Genomic DNA, 21,996 nt, shown 5'->3' with positions numbered 1-21,996 from the left:
AAATAAGTATTTTAACAAGTGCTGCTCAACACTCCCGCAGAACCCTTCTACTATTATAGTTTGTTCCATTACAGTGCTTGGACCACTATAGTTTTTAAAGCAAAGATGTTCATTCACCTTTTTGTCTTTGAGTCTTGCAAATTCGCATGCGAAGCAATACTTCCTTTTCACTCCCAGGTACAAGAGTTGGTTTGTTTCGGCTCTGATAATGCAATTCTTCAAAAGAAAAAAAGTTAACATGCACATTTTGACTGGATGTTGTAAGTTCTGAAATATTTTATTTTATGAACATCAGACTATAGAGTAAGCATTGGTGTAAACAGGAAGATAACTCACCACTCCACTTAAATTGAAACTATGTCAGTCAGTCCTCTTATTCCAGCCGCCGTCCCCTACGACACTAATATGTGGTGTATTATTTTCTACGTTCCCTATGGCAATACTAGTTTTTTTTCCATTCTCTATCATTTTCTTGGAAAGTTGTCTGCCGAAACTAAATAAAAAAAAATCATCGTAGTAGTAGCGTTAAGAAAACTTAAGCAAATCACATGTACACATATTTCACTACACAAATCTATTACATTATAGGGTTGTGCGAATAGTGTTATTTTGGTGGTCGAAAATTTTGAATCGAACAGGAATTTTTTTTTAAATTTATTGCGAATAATTTCAAGGTCAAAAAATTATCTTACATTTTCACTTAGATAGATACATAACAATACAGAACACATGTAGTGAAAATAGTAATACTATATTAATTTTTGCAGATAAAGTGAAAATTGTACCATGTTTATTAACTATTGAAGCAATGTAAACATCATTAATATGCACATTTCTCAGATAGAAATATTAAAAAGTGCAGTGTTGTACTTTTTAAAATTCAAATTCAAATCCAAATTCCATGACCGCAATGAATAACGGGGGGGGGGGGGGGGGGGGAAGTTGAGAATTTGTAATATTTGAAGGAAGTAGGCTGGAAAATAACTTGTTGCACTCATGGGTGCCGCGTGTTGAGATCCTCTTCCAGAGAACTATACTATCAGCCAGCTTGTGTTAGCTACCCAAGGTCAACGGCCCACTGTTGAGATTCAGCGCTTCGTTTCGTGTTGTCACTGGGCGTCCTCACACGTACATACCCACACCACTTGAGGCAGACATTCCTCCAGCTGCCCGAAAGTAGCGGCAATCTCCTGATAGTTCTGTAGATCTCTTTCCAGGAGTGTCACGTGAAGGCTGACATTTCACGAATGTGGTAGCACGGTCGTGGGTGGCGAGTGCTAAGCGATGGTGTTATCATCTTGTAACGCGTATATTTATAAATGTGTTTGTATGTAAATCTGTTTAGTTTCGCTATTTAAAACGTGTTTATCTTAAAACGTTCATTGGTTACCAAAAAGTAATCAGTTGGTAGAAACCAGAGTCTATAACTGTAACTGCCATTTTTACTTCCACGTATTATTATCATAACGAAAAAAGCAACAGTTTTTGCGGAGCGTCACAATACGACTGGGCACATAGCGGCGGTGAGGACTGCCATACACACAGTGTGTGAGGTAACATTGCGTGAAATATACCCTGCATTATTTGAATGCTGATATTGTTCCTGTAGATGCTAGCTGCCAGACGAACGGTCACGTGTCACGGCTTGTTTTGGTATCCTACATGTACTTGTAGGTTATCAGTTTTTTTTCTTCATAAGACAGCCATGTATTAAGGGAAATAAATAGTTAGATATAACAGTGTATTATTTTCGTGCTAGAGAAGGTTGAATACGGATTCAAGAGAAAAAAAATGTTTTTATTAGGTTAGATCGGGGATGGTCAAAACTAGTCCAAATGACAATAACGATGCTTTTACCTGGAATCGTGAAGTGTCGTATGATTAAGAGTCTACTGTATATCGGCAAATAAGCAATGACAACTATAATATCTTATGAAAAAAAGAGAAGTTTGGCTTCACCTGAGAAACAAGCAGCAACTACAGATGTGCCTGTAAATATTAGCAATTTTAATCTTTGATATTCGACTTCCGAATGTGAATAGTTCATAAATAACTGCGCAACTATTCGTGTTTACGAATATCCGCACACCCCAATACATTTTCCATTTTTTTGTGACTAATATTGGTATACTAAAATTAAATTAAATACTCATTTTTAGGCAACTAATAAGATTTTCAAACTTGTCTCATTGCTATGTGGATTCATTCAATGTAGCTTCCTAAGTAAAAACAAAATAATGCCTGATAAAGGGATTTATCTTTAAGTTACATTCAGAAAGTCGTCTAAAAATTTACAATTATTCTTTCTCCTCCGAAGAAAAGAACAACTTAAAATGTTATGTAATAATACAATGGTATATGTACCTACCGGCTGCTTAATCTACTGAGCCTTTTATTTAATGTAAACCTTAGCATGCAAATATGAAATCCATTATAAAACTTTTCGCACAGCGGATCTAAGCTGTTACATAATATGTAAAATATATTTAACCTCTCTAAGGTACAAGTTTCAAGTTTCCACTTTTGGTTCACATTGTCTTGAACTCCAACAATAAAGGAGGGGGGGGGGGAAGAGATCTCAGAGCTTGTGCACCGAGATTCTCAGGGTAGACGAATTAAGTAAAAATTATTGACGGAGTAACGAATGGTGCTAAGAAATTAAGTTTGCCGCTGAATATGGGTTGAATTCCCCAACGTAGCCACGTTAATTTTTTAAGTATTACACATAGGAACTGAAATAATATTATATTGAATTGTAAGGCACAATATTTTTTATAAGCAGCAATTAATTTAAAGTTGGCTATTTGTAACTAACAATTTGGCTTGGACAGTATAATACTCACGTGAATGAAAACAATACAACCGAATTGAGAACCTTTTTTTAAGTCGGTTGAAAATTAACTTGTTTTCATGCTTACCAAATCTAATTTTCCACGTAGAAATGGTTGTTTACTCTTACTTTTAAGCTGGGGATTTTTTGCCTAACGTATACTTACATAAAAATAAACGCATTTCTTGAATCAGGATAGTTTAGTTTGCAAAGCGTCACTTGATCTCATTTCAAATTGAAAAAATTGGAAGTTTTTGTAAAGCACATTATGGCACAAAATAGTTTTTGCCCAAACACACTTTACAGTAAATGGAAGAAATAATTAAAACTATAAAAAATTTGGGTTCACATTCTCTTCAAACCTTTCGCTTTTCGCAGCACATCCATGCGTCTCTGAATTGATAGCACTGTTCTTAACTTTCTTCTCGTCGTTGACACAGTACTCCGCACCATTCAGATTATTTACTGGCACGGAGGAGGTGGGGTCAGATTCCGTTAGCCGAGGATGGGTCCGAAGTGATGGCAACACGGCAGCCGGCTGCACGCTCCCGCGCGCAAGACAGGCGCAAGTGAACCTACTCGCGGCCAGAAAAAATAGCTGAAAATGCAAAATACGAAATGTGTCTTGTTATAATAATGATAGCAGTATGCCACCACAAACTTTTTTTTATCTTTACTTTAAAAAGAAAAATTTTGCAGACCCTAAATATTTGTATATCTTACAGCCTGTGTTTTAGATCACTTTTTCGGTTTTCCTTAATTTTAAAAACGTAAAATAAAATACTTATCAATATTTTTTCGACAATATTAATCTGACACATGATTTATGTTGTAAAACTGCAGCAAACAAGCCAAGTACGAAATTTTTATCTGAAAAATTGTAGAAGATTTAGAAAACACTTTTTAACCTACAATTCCCTATCAAGTCGCTGGACCAGGGACGGCCTTAAGCCTGGAACATAACTATTTTCTGATAGTTGTTTGGATCCGGGCCATCACAAGGACACAGTGCAAGTGGTGACTCGCCATACACGCTACAACGACTGGAGCCGGTGATAAAACAATAAGACCACATTTTTTCACAACAAAATGCAAACAATGTAAGGTGAGCTACCATTCTACCAACAGCTACTTCTACCAATACTACTATGTACTACATACATAATATAATTTATTTATTCTATCACGATAAATAACAATTTCACGATTGATGATAATTTTTTAATTACCTACATGATATAATTAAAGAAAAAATCAAAGCAATTAGTCACAATTCATTATATCTGCAAAAAAATATTCATGTTTATACATTATGTCCATAAAAGAATGGCCAAGTTATAAATTTTAATAGTATTAACTGTAAGCGTTGTAGAAATTTGGTTCAAGGTTACAATTAAAGAGTGACTCAAACCGTTGTATATAAGCACATGCGCGAGTACTGCTTTGTTATTTTCTCGCTGGCAGCGCCACTTACGCAAAATGGCGACTCCTGAGCGTAAAGAGTTTTGTTTTTCTGAGAGAGAATCTGTAGTGACAGTCCTTCTAATTGGAATCTCTTTGCACGAGAGTGTTTGGACGTCCAAGTCCCTGACCGTTGGATTGGTCGTAATGGTCGAGACGAAAGAGTTCTTTTTCGGCTGGCCTCCGCGTTCACCTGACGTAACGCCATGCGGTATTTTCCTCTAGGGTTTTATAAAAGATCGTGTCTACGTTCCGCCGCTACCTAATGATTAGCCAGAGTTGAGACACAGAACTAAAGAGGCTATTGCTTCCATTACTCCGGGACGTGTTAAGTGTGGGATGTGTGCCGTATAACTAAAGGTGGGGGTGCTGTCACAAATTAGAAACACACCTGATAGAATCTTTTAAGTTATGCCTGATCTAAGTTGTGTGTTTCTAAGTTATGGTAGTTATAAGTTACGTGGTACGGCGTTGTGTGTTTCTAAGTTACGACAGCCCTGATTTGTGATAGTTCTAGGTGGGTGTTTCTAAGTTATGACTTTCTTCGTTACGACGTTTCTAAGTTGTGTGTTTCTGCATTGCGTGTTTCTAAGTTATGCCACTTCTAAGTTGCGTGTTTCTAAGTTACGTGTTTCTAAGTCGTGTGTTTCTAAGTGATGTGCGGCTCCCCTAGTCGTGAAAGTGACAGAGTGACCCTGCTGACGGGAGGCCTCACCTCCTGCAGGCCGCCCGGGCCGCCCCGCCCAGTGGTCCTGCTCCTGAGGAAGTGCAGCGGCTGCAGACTCACCTCCTGCAGGCCGCCCGGGCCGCCCCGCCCAGTGGTCCTGCTCCTGAGGAAGTGCAGCGGCTGCAGACTCACCTCCTGCAGGCCGCCCGGGCCGCCCCGCCCAGTGGTCCTGCTCCTGAGGAAGTGCAGCGGCTGCAGACTCACCTCCTGCAGGCTGCCCGGGCCGCCCCGCCCAGTGGTCCTGCTCCTGAGGAAGTGCAGCGGCTGCAGACTCACCTCCTGCAGGCCGCCCGGGCCGCCCCGCCCAGTGGTCCTGCTCCTGAGGAAGTGCAGCGGCTGCAGACTCACCTCCTGCAGGCCGCCCGGGCCGCCCCGCCCAGTGGTCCTGCTCCTGAGGAAGTGCAGCGGCTGCAGACTCACCTCCTGCAGGCCGCCCGGGCCGCCCCGCCCAGTGGTCCTGCTCCTGAGGACGTGCAGCGGCTGCAGACTCACCTCCTGCAGGCCTCCCGGGCCGCCCCGCCCAGTGGTCCTGCTCCTGAGGAAGTGCAGCGGCTGCAGACTCACCTCCTGCAGGCCGCCCGGGCCGCCCCGCCCAGTGGTCCTGCTCCTGAGGACGTGCAGCGGCTGCAGACTCACCTCCTGCAGGCCTCCCGGGCCGCCCCGCCCAGTGGTCCTGCTCCTGAGGACGTGCAGCGGCTGCAGACTCACCTCCTGCAGGCCTCCCGGGCCGCCCCGCCCAGTGGTCCTGCTCCTGAGGAAGTGCAGCGGCTGCAGACTCACCTCCTGCAGGCCGTCCGGGCCGCCCCGCCCAGTGGTCCTGCTCCTGAGGAAGTGCAGCGGCTGCAGACTCACCTCCTGCAGGCCGCCCGGGCCGCCCCGCCCAGTGGTCCTGCTCCTGAGGAAGTGCAGCGGCTGCAGACTCACCTCCTGCAGGCCGCCCGGGCCGCCCCGCCCAGTGGTCCTGCTCCTGAGGAAGTGCAGCGGCTGCAGACTCACCTCCTGCAGGCTGCCCGGGCCGCCCCGCCCAGTGGTCCTGCTCCTGAGGAAGTGCAGCGGCTGCAGACTCACCTCCTGCAGGCCGCCCGGGCCGCCCCGCCCAGTGGTCCTGCTCCTGAGGAAGTGCAGCGGCTGCAGACTCACCTCCTGCAGGCCGTCCGGGCCGCCCCGCCCAGTGGTCCTGCTCCTGAGGAAGTGCAGCGGCTGCAGACTCACCTCCTGCAGGCCGCCCGGGCCGCCCCGCCCAGTGGTCCTGCTCCTGAGGAAGTGCAGCGGCTGCAGACTCACCTCCTGCAGGCCGCCCGGGCCGCCCCGCCCAGTGGTCCTGCTCCTGAGGAAGTGCAGCGGCTGCAGACTCACCTCCTGCAGGCTGCCCGGGCCGCCCCGCCCAGTGGTCCTGCTCCTGAGGAAGTGCAGCGGCTGCAGACTCACCTCCTGCAGGCCTCCCGGGCCGCCCCGCCCAGTGGTCCTGCTCCTGAGGAAGTGCAGCGGCTGCAGACTCACCTCCTGCAGGCCGTCCGGGCCGCCCCGCCCAGTGGTCCTGCTCCTGAGGAAGTGCAGCGGCTGCAGACTCACCTCCTGCAGGCCGCCCGGGCCGCCCCGCCCAGTGGTCCTGCTCCTGAGGAAGTGCAGCGGCTGCAGACTCACCTCATGCAGGCTGCCCGGGCCGCCCCGCCCAGTGGTCCTGCTCCTGAGGAAGTGCAGCGGCTGCAGACTCACCTCCTGCAGGCCGCCCGGGCCGCCCCGCCCAGTGGTCCTGCTCCTGAGGAAGTGCAGCGGCTGCAGACTCACCTCCTGCAGGCCGCCCGGGCCGCCCCGCCCAGTGGTCCTGCTCCTGAGGAAGTGCAGCGGCTGCAGACTCACCTCCTGCAGGCCGCCCGGGCCGCCCCGCCCAGTGGTCCTGCTCCTGAGGAAGTGCAGCGGCTGCAGACTCACCTCCTGCAGGCTGCCCGGGCCGCCCCGCCCAGTGGTCCTGCTCCTGAGGAAGTGCAGCGGCTGCAGACTCACCTCCTGCAGGCCGCCCGGGCCGCCCCGCCCAGTGGTCCTGCTCCTGAGGAAGTGCAGCGGCTGCAGACTCACCTCCTGCAGGCCGTCCGGGCCGCCCCGCCCAGTGGTCCTGCTCCTGAGGAAGTGCAGCGGCTGCAGGTCCGCGGCGGGCCGGCAGTGGTCGGGGTACTCCAGGGCCGCGGCGCAGGACACCGCCAGCAGGACGAGCCACGGCGACATGGCCTCGCCTCCTGCGCACAGGGGGGCGCTGTACCCACTTAGAAGCACACTACTTAGAAACACAAAACTTAGTAACACACAATTTAGAAACACAAAACATAAAAAACACAAAACTTAGAAACACAAAACTTAGAAACACATGACTTTGGAACACACAACTTTGAAACACACGACTTTGAAACACACAACTTAGAAACACAAAACTTAGAAACACGCGATTTAGAAACACATAACTTAGAAACACAAAGCTTAGAAACACACGACTTTGAAACACACGATTTAGAAACACACAACTAAGAAATACAAAACTAAGAAATACAAAACTTAGAAACACAAAACTTAGAAACACACGACTTTGAAACACACAACTTAGAAACACAAAAATTAGAAACACACTACTTTGAAACACCCAACCTTGAATCACACGACTTTGAAACACACGACTTTTAAACACACAGCTTAGAAACACACAATTTAGAAACACAAAACTTAGAAACACAAAACTAAGAAACACACGGCTTAGAAACACACAACTTAGAAACACATGACTTTCAAACACACAACTTAGAAACACACAACTAAGAAATACAAAATGTAGAAACACAAAACTTAGAAAGACACGACTTTGAAACACACGACTTAGAAACACAAAACTTAGAAACACACGACTTTGAAACACCCAACTTTGAAAAACACGACTTAGAAACACACAACTTAGAAACACACGACTTAGAAACACACAGCTTAGAAACACACAGCTTAGAAACACACAATTTAGAAACTCAAAACTTAGAAACACACAACTTCGAAACACGCGACTTTGAAACACACAACTTAGATATATACAATGTTGAAACACATAACTTAGAAATATACAACTTAGAAACACTCGACTTTGAAACACACGACTTTGATACACACGACTTTGATACACACAACTTAGAAACACATGACTTTGAAACACACAACTTAGAAATATACAACTTTGAAACACATAAGTTAGAAATATACAACTTAGAAACACACGACTTAGAAACACACCACACGACTTAGAAATACACACTATAGAAACACACAACTTAGATACACACAACTTAGAAACACACAGCTTAGAAACACACAATTTAGAAACACACAACTTAGAAACACACGACTTTGAAACACACGACTTTGATACACACAACTTAGAAACACGCAACTTAGAAACACACGACTTAGAAGTACACAACTTATAAGCACACGAATTTGTAACACACAACTTAGGAACACACCAGATATAATCTTCTAAGTTATGCCTGTACTAAGTTATATCTTTCTATGTTACAACGTTTCTAAGTCACGTGATTCTGCGTTGCGTGTTTCTAAGATACGTGTTTCTAAAATCTGACAGTTATAAGTTGTGATAGTTCTAAGTTATGACTTTCTAAGTTGTGTGTTTTTAAGTTATGTTTGGTTCCCGCGCACAAGGACTGCCCCCGAACACGGCGAGACTCGCCGCTCGTCCGTGACACATCGTGGTACTAACTTGACACTTTTTTTTTCCGAGATTGCATATGTCTTTGCGACAAAGTTTTTTTTTTTTTTTTTTTTTTTTGCTACTGACCTAACCAAAGATTTACCATTTACGAGATAACCGTAACGACAAAAATTAAATTTTACAAAATCCTGAAAACAATTCCGTAGGTGCAGGAAGGCATTTGAGATGAAGATTTCTCCAGCGAAGAGGATACTGACCAGAACCACGCACTATCGGGCTACGCAGAATTTTTTTTTAATCATCAATTTAAGTTTTATTCGCCAAGAGTGTGTGTGTAAGAAAGATTATGTTTTTTGTTGAAAAGTGTCCATTTGAATGATCGGTTTAACACTCTCGGCGTTATGTTCTTAGTATTCAACATTACATTTGTTGTTGAGCTTCGTATTATTAGTTTACTAGCTGCAATACCCGGCGTTGCCCGGGCTGAACACAGGGTGTAGTTAGTAATTGTCTTCTTAATTTGAATGTCAAGTGTGAAAATTAATTTATATCACTTTCAGATCCCGACAGACGTTGTTCTGCCAGTTTATAGTTATTTACTTGGTCTGTATGTAATTTAGACTTTATAAAACAATATAGAAAAAGGATGAAAAATAAGAGATTACTAATATTGAAAAGATTCCATTATCTAGCTAATGTTTGGCCTGCATTGCAATGCCTCATTCAGTTTTGTTTTGTAATATGTTTGAAGTAGTTCCACATATAAAAATAATCTATCCATATCTCTATATATATTTATCTCTATCTACATCTATATACATCTATGTATCTATCTCTATTTATCTCATTATATCTACATATATACTCCCCACTATCTCTTATATATATGTCTCTATATACCTCTATACATCTATAGGTATATCTCTTTATCTAACCCATTTCATTCTCTATACCTCGCTCTATCTCAACTTATCTCTCCATCCCTATCTCACTCTATATATATATATATATATATATATATATATATATATTAATATCACTCTATCTCTGTCTCTCTTTTATATTAAAATAAATTGAGTCATGCGTGCGCACTTATACAACAAAAACAGACGAAGTGCCGCTATATAAAATGAAATAAACACATTTTTTGACACGATTCATGCTCCAACTATTGAAAAATATCTATACCGTCTCAGTAACTTTCATGGGCATGCGCATAACAAATCACCAAAATTTCATCGCAATCGGATGAATGGTATAGGAACGCATACGGCACAAACAAACGAAAATTAAAGACATGACAAACGCATTAAACGATGGTGCGTTTAAAATTCAAGGCAACTAACTCTATCTATTGACGAAGTTAAGAACAAAACTGTGATTAGCGCCTTTATTTTGCTAGCCGCTGCGAGCTCCACTAAGCGGATGGTCTCACCAAGGAGAGAAATATTAATTTGCCAGACCTTACTATGTGTATGATCGTGTGTCAGACATAGAGAAATGACACTAACTCACTATTTGTATGTCTATGACCAATGATTTTTTTTCTGTTATAAAATGAAATTATCACTTTTTCACTCCATGGGATGGAATTTCATATTACTATGGGGTCTATTAGGGTGATGCTTAAAAATGAAGGTTAAAAAAATTAATGGTTCACCCTCTCATTTTATTCTCCCACATGTAAAATGGTCTAGAATTTTTTTTTGGCTGTATTTAAAGCGAATTTAGGGGTCGCTACCAGCATTTAAAGTTTATAAAATTACCAATATTGCAGCACATGAACTTTTAATATAAGGAAATAAGTAATTTTAAAATACTTAAGCAACCAACCACCACTTTACACGTTAAAGGGAACATTGTCGTGCTGAGACTCCCCTCCAAGCAACCTCACCCCTCACCCCCCCCCCCACAACCCCCCCCCCAACAACCCCCCCCCCCTTTACACCCCTCCAACTAACCCACAGCCGAGGTCATGTGTGAGTTGCCTGTCAGTACCTGTCTGGGCAGTGTGCCTGTCTGATCTGTGCAGTTGTTCATGTAGCTTATCCAGAGTGTTTTTAAAAGTAATTATGATTGTGAGTGTGGTTAAAGTTGGTTATTGAAAGTGATTTTGGTTGGTGAATTCATAGTAAGTGTTTTTGTATTCATTGTTCAAATAGTAAACCAAATAATTACACAATAAACTAAAAAATATTATATACTTGAAAAGTTTTTATCTATGTAGGCTGCAAATTTATGAATTTAAACTGAAAAGTCATATAATTTATGGTTACTAATTTTATAACTATTAGTATTTACCATGGCACATAGTAAAAACTCTTCTGCAATTTCTACAAGGAAAAAGACAGAAATATGGTTGGTCGGACAGATGTCTGAAACGTTCATTCATACCAAACTTCCATCTAAACGGGAAGTACTGTCCGTATTTTTTTATTATAAAGAACAAGTAAAGCAAAAGATTCGTGAAGCTGCTTATTCGACCTCTAAAGATTTGCTAGCCGTTTGGAATAAGGCTAGGATACCTACCAGACAGCAAATACATGTTGTTGATAAAGTAGAAAAGTAATTCAAAGAGTGGCAGAATCTGAAGAAAAATAAAGGGAACAAATCTAAAAGATCAGCAGTATTAAGACTAAAAGAAGAAACATGGAATTACAATTAAGATTACTTATTTGATGTAGCGCATGCAAAGGCACTGGAAATGATTCAAATTCAAGAAGATAGAGACTTTTTAGTGTTGCAGCGTGAAAAAGGACGTCCAGGGAAAATAGGTGGCATTGACAAGAAACTATCCAAGAAGGAAGAAGAGCAAGAGCGTAAAAAGGCTCGAATGGAGGTGCTTAAGGCAAAAGAATGTGATAGTATTAAGGCAATCACGTGTAAATCAGAAATACCTAGCATTTCTTCCGATGATGAATCCTCACATGATTACGACAGTGACTTTGAGGGGCCTTCAACATCTAAATCTGGAGAAATACAAAACATAGGACTAAAGAAAAGAGGAAGAAAAAAGCTGCTTAACAGAGAATTGACTACAAGCTTGGATGTTGCAAAAATAAGTGATCGCAAAGCAGCTCTTGTCCTTACATCCACTTTAAATCGGCTGGGATGTGATCCTGCAAAATATAATCTAAATTTTTCTTCTATACGCCGCCAGCGAGTTGAATGCAGACAGAGCATAGCAGAATATATAAAAAAGGAGTTTTCAGCTGCTGTACCTTTAACTGTGCACTGGGATGGGAAAATGTTAGAAGATATTACAGGACAGGCAGTAGTCGATCGTCTTCCAGTTTTAGTTTCAGGGAAAGGAGTGGATCAGCTCCTTTGCATACCAAAACTTGAATCTGGAGAGGGTGAAAAAATAGCATCAGCAGTTTATGACTCTCTCGTTTCCTGGGGTATAATTGATAAAGTGAAGAGTATGTGTTTTGATACAACTGCATCTAATACTGGATCACGCAAAGGGGCTTGTATTTTACTTGAACATAAAATGGATAAAGAAATGCTTTGGCTACCATGTAGGCACCATATTATGGAAATAATGCTCGAATCCATCGTACAAAACCAATTAGGACCTTCTTCAGGGCCAGATAATTTGTTATTCAAGAGATTCCAGAAATGTTGGTCATCGCTCAATAAAGAAGAATATCTAACAATTGAAAATGATGTAGAATCTATGAGCAGGATAAAGAATCTTAAAGATGAAATAATTGCCTTTTCTCAAAAACAACTAAGTGAATATCAGCCAAGAGATGGCTACAAGGAACTGTTGCAGCTAAGCATAATATTTCTAGGAGGAGCTCCAGAAAAAGGTGTATCATTTAAGAAGCCTGCAGGTCTTCACCGTGCTCGATGGATGGCCAAATCAATTTATTCTCTGAAAATATTCTTATTTAGAGAACAATTTAAATTGACGAAGCTCGAAGAAAAAGGATTGCTTGAGATCTGTATGTTCTCGGTCATTATTTACATAAAGTTTTGGTTCCAAGTTCCATCAGCATGTTCGGCACCAAGAAACGATTTAGAGCTCCTTAAAGAGCTGAAGAAATATGAGGAAGTCAACAGTGTTTTAGCAAAAAAGGCATTGAACAAAATTTGTGGCCATTTATGGTACATTTCTGAAGAACTGATTGCTCTATCTTTTTTTGATGATAACGTTGCAAATGCAACAAAGAAAAAAATGGTGGAAGCATTGAATAAAGAAGGAGCTGAATTCTCTCCAAAGCGCATCACTGTTGACCTGGACACTATTAATAAGAAAGGGCTGGAGGATTTTGTCAGCAGTAATACAAAACGATTCTTTTCCATCGCCGGAATCGATTCAAAGTTTATTGGAAAAAAAGTTGAAGATTGGAATAAAGACGAAGAATATGTCAATATGAAAGAAATAGTGAAGTCATTCAAGGTAGTAAATGATACTGCAGAGAGAGGAGTGTCCCTTATACAAGAATATAATAAAATTCTTACTCTTAATGAAGACCAGAAACAGTACATTTTATTACTTGTAAAATCATTCAGGCAGAAGTATCCAGACTACAAAAAATCCACATTGTTGTCTGCCTAGTGGACTATAGCAGTTGGTTAGGTTTGATTTGAATAGTTTTTAAAAGACTCTGTGTCTGTACATATTTTTATTGCATCATTACATTAAAACAAAAATTTATACTGTTCGTTAAGAATCTAAATATATATATATATAATTTCAGAAACTTTATCACAGTATTACAACACCATGTTTGATATCTATTTGTAAGGAAATGAAAATAAAAATAATTATTTGCCAAATTGTGTTTTTTTACCATTTACCAGTTATTTTATTATGTAATTAAAAACCAAATAGAGATAATTTTAGCATTTAAATTAGGTTTTAATAACATTTTTATACTGAACAACCACAAACAACTAGGTTGTAATAAAAAAATATTAATTCCCTTCAAAAAAATTTTTTTTGAAAAATTTTAATTTTGCAATATTTTTTATAACTTCAAAGCTTGGTAGCAACCCCTAAAAATTGTCCAAAAAAAATTGAAAAAAAAATATTTTGTTTCTCTCACCAGGTAGAACAAAATGGTAGGGTGAACTACAGCAAAAATAAAAATAATTTTTTTTTTGGTCTTTTAAGCATCACCCTAGCTATACAGAGTATACCAAGTGTTTCTCCGCGAGTGGGGGAAATGGCGGACATCGCAAGTGACCGGTGGGTTTCCTCCGAGTGTTCCCGACTTCCAGCCCCCTCTATTCCGTCACTCTGCATCCCAAAGCATAGCTTTTGTCGCTCTACCGGGCGCCCGCATTTCTGTAAGAAACCTTGAATTTAAATTGATTTATTTGAGCAGTCTTTTTTTTTTAATTTCCAGAATTAAAATTTATTTACAAATGGAGCTCTCTTAAAAAATTACTGCAAGTTAAAGTTGAAAACTAATCGCAAACATTTCAATAACGTAATAATTTTCTGAAAGGAATCTGTTTACGTGAACAAAATCTTCCACTTCCAAGGCGTGGTCTCACCTATTATGTTGGTGGTTTATTTTTTTTCATTTATTTTAATATTAATTCGATTAAATTATTCCATTACATCATATATTTGATAAAAATTTTCATTTAGCAACGAAAATCACTTAAAATGTTTGTAATTATAATAAATAGAGCGACGTTTCACAGCTCGAAAATAATGCTCAGTAAATATCTGATGAATAACTGTATGACCTTTGAATATAAGGTATGACAAAAAAAATACAATAGAGATTTCAAAAAAAAAATCAGAAAGAATCAATAAACAATACAAACACGATAAAATAAAAAGTGGGACCGATCCCTAAAATAACCTATCATGCATTCAGGCGTGGCTAAATAGTTTCATTAGTTAAAATAAGAATGATAGATAGCTAGGAACAGGAAAAAATTCGCGGGTTCCATGATCTCTAGGATGAACTTTATAGTTCTACGTACACTCAGTCAAATGCCACCCTCTCATTGGCTGCTCTTTTGTGAAGGTGTCCCAACGTAGCGGCCTGTGATTCGATACAGCTACGGTGGAGTGTTTCTCACTGGCCCAGAGTCATCCAGGTGAGTTGTGAGCCAATAGCAGAGGCAGCACTAAGGTATAACTATTTGTATTTCAGGCTGTCCTGAAATGAATCCGCGAATTTTTCCGGTCTTTAATGATTAGAGACCTGCGAAATTCGCGGATTCATTTACTTCTAGGATAGACTCCACAATCCCTTAAATACTCGCGGAAATGACACCTGTTCAGTGGCTACTGACGCGTGAGACGTCTCAACTAGGCTGTCCGTAATTCGGTACTTTCTTGGTTTAGTGTTTCCCATTGGCTCACAGTTCTCCGGATAAAATGTGGGCCAATCGCAGAAGCGGTACGAAGGTATAGTTGTTTTGATGCTAGCCTATTGCGAAATGAATTCGCGAATTTTGCATGTCTCTACTAATGATAGATAGCTCGAACTTAATCGTGATCAGGCAAAACCGTTAAAATATCCCAAAGTGCTTCAAAAGCACAGTCTCGCTAAAGAGTAAAAGCTTGGCGGGCCCGATCTGACCGGGGAAATCTCTGACGTTTCCGGCGATACAGTTATCAACATTGTTTCCTGTCGGATTACGACCCCAGCTAACTGCCCGTCACACGTAATCACATACGCCGCTCAGCCATGCGCCGGTGGGGTGGGGTGGGGTGGGGTGGATGCTGTTTCCTTGGAAACCAATCATTGGCGTCGCAGAATAAACTCGTGTGTTGTCTCCGGATGTTCGCAGGACCGCGGAATTTGAGTTTCCACGGAAACTATTAACAGAGACCGGAAAAATTCGCGGAATCATTTCACGACAGCCTGAAATTAAAACAGTTATACCTTGGTGCTGCCTCTTCTATTGGCTCACAACTCACCTGGATGACTCTGGGCCAGTGAGAAACACTCAACCGTAGCTGTATCGAATCACAGGCCGCTACGTTGGGACACCTTCACAAGACAGCAGCCAATGAGAGGGTGGCATTTGACTGAGTGTACTTAAAACTATAAAGTTCATCCTAGAGGTCATGGAACCCGCAAATTTTTCCGGTCCCTAACTATGAAAATGTTGGCCCCGTACTTGTAATGGTCGGCCTAACTATTAGATCGTGGGTTCTAATCACATTATGAGTATAGATCATTACTTCTATGTTAATTAAACGATTGCAATATTTTTTTTACGTTTTTAAGTCTTAATTTATGTTATATAATATTATATTACTACAGGTCTGCGCGGATATTTTTTTTTACATTTCATTTAAATGATTCTATATTTTTTCAACTTCGTGGCTATATTTACCTATTAGTGATACTTACTACGGATCATTTTACAGTGATTCAAAAACTTAAGATGATTTTAAACTTTTGTTATGATTTATTTAACTACCAAATACTCTTGGCGCGCCGTGAGAGACAGTGAGCAGTAGGGGAAGGTTCCATAAGATGGGACGTTTAAAAAAAAAAATATATATATATTATTAACACGTTTAAATTAGGAAGTCATTAAAAAAAATTTGTACATACCATACTGACATATAACTTTCATAATAAAAAAATATATCATGACATAGAATATATTTTCAGAGAAAAAAATTCTTTAAAGAAAGTCAAAACTTGTCCCATCTTAGGCTTCAGTTGTCATAAGACGGGACACTATTGTACCTATGTTGGGACATAACGAGGGGCATACAGTTTGGAAGTAAATTTTAACAGTACATTGACACTTCAATTATTTTCACACAGTTCACATATAAACAGTCCATTAACATTGACATTTCCACATGATTCATGAGCCCAGTCACTACACTCAACGCATAAGCCAATCTTCTTTTGATGTTGAATATGGAAGGTAACATACAATGCAGTGCCATTCTTTTTTTTCCGAAGGCGCAACCTTTATTTATTTTCTGGGGAGATTTTCAGCAGTGGTACCTGGAGCAGCACTGGTGCCTGGGACAGCACTGGGACCTGGGACAGAAGCACGTTTTTCTTGTTCTTTGAAAATCTTGCATTTTACTGTTCTTTTGGGTTTGGCGGATGTTGCTCGTCTTTCTCTGTTTTCTCTTAATTCAGCTTTGTATGGCGTTCCTGTCAGTATAGTTGCTCCTACTTATTTCCTTGTTCCTTTTCTTGTGGCAGCTGGAAGAGGACTGATGTCTTCAACTGTGAGGGAGGCTGCTGTTGAATTTACAATCACAGATTGATTAGGAGATGAAATTTCTGGTGGTGTTGAAATCTCGTTTCCGGCCGATTTGTCAGTGATTTCGCTTGTATTAGTGGGTGTTGCTTCTCCAGATGTAGGCTCATTGTTGGTTTCATGTGAGGCTGCATGAACTAGAAGAGTTCTGTCAGTGACCGAGGAAGGTGCAAATTCGTATTCTTGAAATATTTTCCTATTGATAGGCCAGATTCCAGTTCGCCTGAATCCGCTGCTTGCATTAGCCACTGTTGCAGCTTTCCATATGGCTAAAAGCAGAAACTACCTGATATTCTCCAAATGTTCTGCCTAGATGTTCCTTCAGCCATTGCTGTATAGCTTGGTTATAATAAATTTAAATAGGTCCAAATATGCTGACGTCCAGTGGCTGTAATTTGTGCGTGGTGTGTGGAGGTAAGCTAAGCAGAATTACACTATTTTCAGAACAGTAGTCAAGAACTTCAATGCTCTTTGTATGAGCAGTGTGGCCATCCACAATCAGAAGCACTGGGTTTTCTTTCGATGGTCTAACATACTTAACAAAATGCTTCATGTATGCCAAAAACAGTTCTGCTGTAACCCAACCACTGCCACTAGATCCAATAATATTGATCCTTCAGGAGCACCATCCATCAAATCAAGCTTTTCCCTTTTTCTGGCAAAGATGAAAGCGAGAGGGATAAAATTACCACAGGCATTAACAGCGCATATAACAGTAACATTCTTGCCCCTTTCTGCACTTGTCAGAGCACCAAGCTGCTTTATCCCTTTCTTTCCCAATATCTTAGATGGTTTGTGGACAGTTTTCATTCCGGTTTCATCAGCATTGGAAATCAAACTTGCATTAAGCCCACGATTTTACACACCTCTTCAAGCAAATCAAAAAAACTGCATTACCCTTGGTTGGTTAAAACCAACCGCACGTCCAAATGATGTAGGCTCTGGTGACCGAAGAGACACGTTTGGGTTGCGATCGAGAAATGAATACAGCCATTTTTTCCCAGCCATCTTGGTTTTCTGGTTGAACCTATGTGAAATATTTTTCTTCTCAGCTAATTCATATGCCAGTTTCCTCAGGTCACTGCATGACAAACCAAAAAGCATTTCTTAAAGTTTCAAAATATAACAGCAAAGTTCCTTTTCGAATTCGGCACAGAATGTTGTTTCGAACCTTCCCAAATGTTTTTTGCTTCCAACAGCAATTTTGTTTTTTCCTCGTCGCCGCCTGTCTAATGTTGATTTAGGAACATTATATTTTCTTGCCGCGTCCCGCACCTACATTGTTTCACACGCAGCGATGGCTAACAGCATATCTTGTTCTTGCCAACCTCCTCGCGCTGTTTTCCTCTCATAATAAACGTGTTTTGAATGTGTGCCAGGCATTTGAAACTGGAAAAAAAAATTATTTGTAAAATCAAAACAGATAATTTGAATTTTTTTCAATAGGCCTACTAAAATTCAGATAAAAATTATTTTTGAAAAACCGTAATTCATCAGCACACAGTAAGGTGAGCACTTTTGAAAGCTCTTCCAACAAATGTACCAGTTAACAATAATTTTAACCTGTAGCTGCAAAATATGTAACCTAGTACCTACTGAGAACAATGATATAGGGGAGGACGGGGCAAGTTGGCGATGTTAAGAGTTCACCATTTTTTATAATTTTAATTTTGGAAATACGATTTCCTTCTTTCCAGACACTATTAGAATAGTCTTTTGTCGTGGTGTAACTACATGAAAAAAATCTATATTTCTATATTATCTCAAAAATTCTGCCCTTTTAAAAATATAATGCAAATGTGCCATCTTGCCCCGTTACCGGGGCAAGATGACTTTGACTACGGGGTAAGATGACATTTTTGACACAAGTTTAAACATATTTATTCTTAGAATGCAAACTACTGTAAACTAACTAATTTAACATTGTTACATGCGTTTTTACATATAAGGCATGTTATTAAAGGCTTGGTTTATTGAAAATTACAATTAATAGTTAACTTACATAACTAATTCAGAGTTGGTGTTTTATAAACAATAATCGCACACAAATTTTCCTCCTTCAAAGTTCGAGCAGTCCTCGTGCCACCATGTGTGGCATTTGCAACACTCGATCCAGTCTTCTGATGGAGGATTGACATAAATCTCATCACACACTGGACACTGCACTTCGGATATTTGAGCTGAAGTCATGCCTGTCGAAAGTTGGAGCTTCTTGGATTTTTCTCGAGAATCGAGCTTCAGTTTCTTAGTAACAGTTCCTTTTTTGGCTTCTCTAGACTCTTATCTTTGTTGCTTCAAACGTTCTTGTTCTATCCTCTGAGCTCTCCTCTGAACCAGAATCGCTTTCATGGGTGAGCTTGTGATGACACTTGCATTTTGCTTATGAGATTATAAAGCTCAGAAAATCAAACAAAAGTTATAAAAGAGTTGTATGTGGATACCACAAAAACCGTATAAAGCACTTGGGGCAAGATGACGAGTCGTCATCTTGCCCCAGTCAACTTGCCCCGATCAGCAATGTTATTAGTATTGGATTTTTTCGCTAGGAAAAAAAAATAAAAGGTTAACAATATATAGTGGTTAAGAAAAGTATATAGTCTAAGGTAATAATGTGTGGCATTGAATATCCAAATATCTTACCTGTTTGTCCATGAGATATTACTTCGAAGTTCTTGAAAATTACAATACGTCAGACCAAATGTACGAACATCATCTAACAAACAACTAAATGGTGGCAGCGGCTTCACTGTGCGATTCTTTAGTGCCCACCAGTGTGGAGCGCTAGTAGTGTCTGTTAGGTGGTGCTATCTAGTGCCATGACGTGGAAATAAGTCATTCGTCATCTTGCCCCGCTCGTCAACTTGCCCCGTCCTCCCCTACTTAGGCTACTTACTGTAGATCTTTAATGTATTTATTAGTTACATGACCAAGTAGAAAATAAATTAGGCTTATGAAACATTTGGTATGATTGTTATTTTAAAATATGGTAAATTTATAAGCTCTGTTTTTTATATTTCACTCGCACAGCGCTTATAAAAGCAAACTATATTCCGAACATTTCACAAAAATATTACTTTACGCATTCGAGACAGTTTCGTAAGATGGGACATTGTTTCATAAGATGGGACACCAGCGTCCCAACTTTGGAAACAGTGCCACTATAAGAATAAACTCTTCTAACAGGCAGCCATTATGGTTTAGGTGAACACAAGCACAGTACAATACAAAGCGAACGTGTCGCTATCATCCCGCAATCAGGGGCGGATCCAGAGTTTGATTTCAGGGGGCGAATGTATGTTTCAAAATTATTTAAAATGGGAGAGTCCGGGGGTCCACCCCACGCAAAAATGATAGATTTTCGCATGCAAAATGGTGTTTTTATAGCAATTTTGTGCTTAAAATGTCAAATAAACTTTTGGTATAGTCGGTAAAAATTTTCACAGAAAATTAGTTTAGGTAAATAATAAAGTTATCAGAAAATAATAAATAAAATAAAATAATTAAAGAATGGGCATAGCATTTGTAGTAATAACTAAAATTAAAAAGTATTTTACATATAATGATTGTGCATAAGTAGAAGTTGCAAAACAAGTTTTTCTTTATCAATCTCGCAGCCATAATGCAGAGGTGCCCACCCCCCCAAACACTGACTCACCCCCCCCCCCCCCCCGGAAATTTTTATGCCATTTTCTCAATGATTTACTCAATTATTTTATAATATTATACTTTTTTAGTATTATATTTTATCACATTTTGCATTAATTAAAACTGATTTTCTAATAATAATAATCATTTTGGTCATATCAGGTAATATTTCCATCCTGAACCGACAGATGCCAAACTGCTTTTATTGAGGAAAGTGTGGGGTTGCCAATTTGATTTACAAGATCCCTTTCAATTATCAAAGCACCAGAAACGTATTTTCACATTAGAAGCTATAATTATGTAAATAATATATATATTTTTCTCGTCTTTTAACCACCCCCCCCCCCCCTCCTGAAATTTTAATGACGCAGTCTGCGTCATAACCCCTCCTTGTGGGCACCCCTGCATAATGGATATGCAATAATGCAAGTCCGGTCAGTCTGTCTTCCTTTGTGGTAGATCTCAACCACGTCTTAAGTCTTCTCAATGTCGAAAATGTTCTCTCTGCCGAAGCGACACTTACGGGTAAGGTGACTAAGATTTTCAGGAGAATGTAGATGCCTGGATACAGCTCCTCGTCACACGAAGCGAGAACATCGAGAGCTGTGGAGGGTATTGTATTGTTAATTTCTTTCTCACGAGTCCACTTCGCCTCCCATGATCGAACCTCGGCATTAAGTTGTCTTTCCACATATTCTAGCCCATTCACTCCGAGAGAGCCATACTTTGTAGAAATTTTTTTGACATTTACTTGACTAGAAGAGGAAGTTGGTAACAAAGCTGACAGGCTGTGAAGCTGTTGCGTTTCTTCAGAAAACCGATGTTTTAAATCTTCGACAATGTGCTCCAGAATGGGAATGAATACAGCTCTTTGGAAATATTCAACAGGGTTCGTTGATGGGTAATTTTGTCTGTGTTTTTGCCTTTTCACTAGTCGAGGTATAGTTATATCTACACCAAGTCCTGAGCAAGACCATCAGCTTCGTTCAAAAGTTGAGACAATAGCTCTTCACACTGTGTGCGTTTTGTATTTAGAACAAAAAGAGTATCTGACAGAATATCTTGGGCAAATTTAAGGTCTATTGATGTCTTCTGATATAGTCTACTCAAAGGAAGAGTGTCTCCCAGCATATCAGATAAGCAGATGACTATGACAATAAATTCACTCTCACAAAGTGCAGTCAAAAAAGTCTTTGCTTTTGCAGCACTTTCAGCATCTTTCCAAGATGCGACACACTTTAAAGCCTGAGCTAATTTCAGAAAAGATGTTCGGAACTGCACAACGCGATCGTGTCTTTCGATCCAACGAGTTTCACACTGTCCAGAGAGTTGGTGACATAAAACTTTCTTGAGTAAAGCTGAGCATTTTGATGATGCAGTGAAGAACGAGATTATCATTTTCATTGTTGCAATAGT

At 40.3% G+C, this 21,996-nt stretch overlaps 1 protein-coding gene across 1 annotated transcript in view; it reads right to left on the bottom strand.

Moving 5' to 3' along the window:
* The window catches only part of LOC134539275 (uncharacterized), a 133,757-nt gene that overhangs the window by 66,377 nt on the left and 45,384 nt on the right, over positions 1–21,996 (bottom strand). Inside the window, exon 4 of the mRNA XM_063381098.1 lies at positions 5,799–7,252. Coding sequence (XP_063237168.1) covers positions 5,799–7,252 — 1,454 coding nt within the window. The remainder of the gene's footprint in view (positions 1–5,798; positions 7,253–21,996) is intronic.

This window comes from Bacillus rossius, chromosome 15 (assembly GCF_032445375.1).
Source record: "Bacillus rossius redtenbacheri isolate Brsri chromosome 15, Brsri_v3, whole genome shotgun sequence".
NCBI lineage: Eukaryota > Metazoa > Arthropoda > Insecta > Phasmatodea > Bacillidae > Bacillus > Bacillus rossius.
Note: the sequence above shows the minus strand (reverse complement) of the source record. Positions and strands in the feature narration are given on the sequence as shown.